The sequence below is a fragment of the Sinocyclocheilus rhinocerous genome, unplaced genomic scaffold, assembly GCF_001515625.1.
Source record: "Sinocyclocheilus rhinocerous isolate Xijiao unplaced genomic scaffold, SAMN03320098_v1.1 scaffold3752, whole genome shotgun sequence".
Lineage (NCBI taxonomy): Eukaryota > Metazoa > Chordata > Actinopteri > Cypriniformes > Cyprinidae > Sinocyclocheilus > Sinocyclocheilus rhinocerous.
This window is the reverse complement of record NW_015625030.1, coordinates 150,570-152,029: the sequence shown is the minus strand read 5'-3', so window position 1 is coordinate 152,029 and position 1,460 is coordinate 150,570. Positions and strand designations below refer to the sequence as shown.

The 1,460-nt window shown below is 38.9% G+C and overlaps 1 protein-coding gene across 1 annotated transcript in view; it reads right to left on the bottom strand.

Moving 5' to 3' along the window:
- Window positions 1-1,066, bottom strand: part of LOC107748126 (DBH-like monooxygenase protein 2 homolog) — an 8,895-nt gene extending 7,829 nt beyond the window's left edge. The window contains exon 1 of the mRNA XM_016562790.1: window positions 711-1,066. Coding sequence (XP_016418276.1) covers window positions 711-977 — 267 coding nt within the window. The 5' untranslated portion in view covers window positions 978-1,066. The remainder of the gene's footprint in view (window positions 1-710) is intronic.
- Between the last annotated feature and the right edge of the window lie 394 nt (window positions 1,067-1,460).

Genomic DNA, 1,460 nt, shown 5'->3' with positions numbered 1-1,460 from the left:
GCCTACCTAAAACGGCTCGTTCTAACACGCCCCCACATACCTACGTCACTATGTGGGAAGATTTGCATAACGCCGCCCAAATGTTCACGCAAAGAAAGAAGGCGTAACTTTTATTCTCGCTGTAGTATTGTTGCCAATCACAACACACTGGAGAACTGGCCAATCAGAGCACACCTTGCTTTTTCAGACCGATGAGCTTTGTAAAAATCGACGCGTTTAAGAAAGGTTGGGCATAGAGGAGAAACAATAATGTACAGTATGTGGAAAATAATGTGTTTTTTGAACCTTAAACCGCATAAACACATTTCATTACACCAAATACACAAAATAATGTTCTTTTTAGCAATATCATATGACCCCTTTAAACTACACTTTTTGCCTGGAAGACTTATCGTTTCATATCGTCATGTGACCACGATGATATCAAGATCGCGATACCACGATATTGATAATACCGTTAGGCCTACATCCCTATTAACTAAATGTGACAAACACGATGAATCAGAATCGACAGTATACAGAACAAAAAATTTGTAGCTTCACTGTAAGTGACTTATTGTCAGTTATCAGTCTGTCTTGATGATGTGAAAGACTGGGAAACCCAATTAAAAAAAATTACAAAATTTGAAATATGAATAAGAATCAAGAACAAAATATCAAAAGAATATAAAATTAGTTGTAAGTTCACTGTGACGGTTATCAGTCTTTACCGTAAAGTAACTGCCATCGGGTCCAATTCCTCCAATGACAACATCGGCTCCAGTCATTCCTCCTTTAGGGCTGAAGCCAAAACCGACCCAGCCATTGGTGTTGACCGTGAGCTCGAACAAGATGGTACCCTGGATCTCATCAAATCCCCACTTCAGCCGCACCTTGTGCTCGGGGTCCAGGTGTTCAGAGAAAGGCAGAAGAGGGTCTTCCTGAGCCCAGGACCACTGGACTGAAAGCAAGAGCAGGACAAGAGATAATGTGTCCATGTTTCCTTTTCAAAATCTGACAAACAGTGTCTTTGTAAGATGTTTGAGAAGGCAGTGGACGTGAAACTGCTCTGTAGTCACTTTAACAGCCCTATTTGTAAGCTGTCTTTAACCCCTCCTCACCTGAGTCTGTTCTCCTCCTCTCACTCTGGTCTGGTGAACCAGGTTCCACATTATTACAAGTTACAGTATTATTGGCTACAAGAGAAATTGCAATCAACTTTTAAAAACACTTTTCATTTTTTCATGAGCATTCAAAAATTACTCTTTATGAAACAAATATTTATTTTAGAGCTGTAATGAACTGTAAACACAGAATAATATATACAGAAGAATAGTTAATGATGTTACATAAGCTAAAGTAAATAATTATATTTTGCCCTTTCAGTATCTTCACATCAAAGGAGCAGAGGTCAGGATTGGAGTTAATGATTTGTGACCGTAGACCACAAAACCAGTCATAAGGGTAAATTTTTTGACCAT